General features: G+C 39.1%; 1 protein-coding gene across 1 annotated transcript; it reads left to right on the top strand.

The window, feature by feature from the left end:
• The first annotated feature begins 214 nt into the window (after positions 1–214).
• On the top strand, positions 215–1,126 carry LOC133291747 (uncharacterized). The gene has a single exon (XM_061490056.1). The coding sequence runs from the start codon at positions 215–217 to the stop codon at positions 1,124–1,126; it is 912 nt and encodes a 303-aa protein (XP_061346040.1).

Raw genomic sequence — 1,126 nt, forward strand, 5'->3', positions numbered from 1 at the left:
TAAAATGTTACAAAGCCATAGGAAAAGTAGGTTGACCCACATTGCCGTCACATGCACACATATGATATATCCAAATAGTTCGTTCACGTTCACAAATATGGTACCAAGTTTAGGTTCTCCAAATCATGTTCTTATAAATAGATTGAATGAAGGCTAGTTGTAAATCAAGCATCCTTGTGTTAGGAACACCTTTCTAGCAAATAACAAAGAAAAGATGGAAGCCATTTATAGATTTCCCTCTGCACATCAACCAATAAGGTCAATTAGCTTTCCCACCAGAATACACACCTCTTCTCAGAGAATTGATGCACTTTTAAACCACCTCAAACCTCATCATACCCGGTTTTTATCAAGCACTATTTGTTTGGAAGCAGAGAAAATTCAGAGTGATTTAGTTGTGCTTGCAGAGCTTTATAACTGCATGGAGGAACTCTTCCATTCTCCACAGACAAAACAAGCTCTTCTACGCTACCAAGATGGGAAACTAGTAGAAGAGGCATTATGTGACTCAGTCACAATGCTAGACGCTTGTGGTTCTGCAAGGGATTTTTTGTTGGTTCTCAGGGAACACATGCAAACCCTTCAATCAGCCGTACGGAGAAGAAGAAGAGATTTAAGCATTGAAAGCAGCATTTCTGCTTATGACAGCTTCAAGAAGAAGGCAAAGAAGGAAATTGCTAAGCAACTTGGGAAGTTGAAGCGAATGCAGAACAAGGTTAATTCCTTTTCTATCATGGATCAAGATCAGCAGCTAACATTTTTGGCTAGAGTTCTAAGAGAAGCAAGCACCATCACCATCTCCATATTACGTTCTCTACTACTACTCCTGTCCATGCCAGCACTTGGAACAAAAGGGTCCTCCACGATCTCAAAGTTGAAGGCAAAGACATTATTTTCTTCCCTGAGAAAACACAAGAACACCAATGGGGTTGTAGATCTCAATACTGCTCTGTGCTATCTTCTTGGAAGAGAGAAAAAGAGCGATTCCAATGGTGAATATCAAAGGGTAATAAGGGTGATAGAGACACTAAATGTTAATATTGATGGTTTGGAGGGTGGATTAGATTGCATATTTAGATGTTTAGTACAAAATAGAGTGTCATTTCTAAATATGCTAGCTCATTAA

This window comes from Gastrolobium bilobum, unplaced genomic scaffold, assembly GCF_033153095.1.
Source record: "Gastrolobium bilobum isolate Gb01-03AN ecotype WA unplaced genomic scaffold, APGP_CSIRO_Gbil_v1 utg1885, whole genome shotgun sequence".
NCBI classification, from domain to species: domain Eukaryota; kingdom Viridiplantae; phylum Streptophyta; class Magnoliopsida; order Fabales; family Fabaceae; genus Gastrolobium; species Gastrolobium bilobum.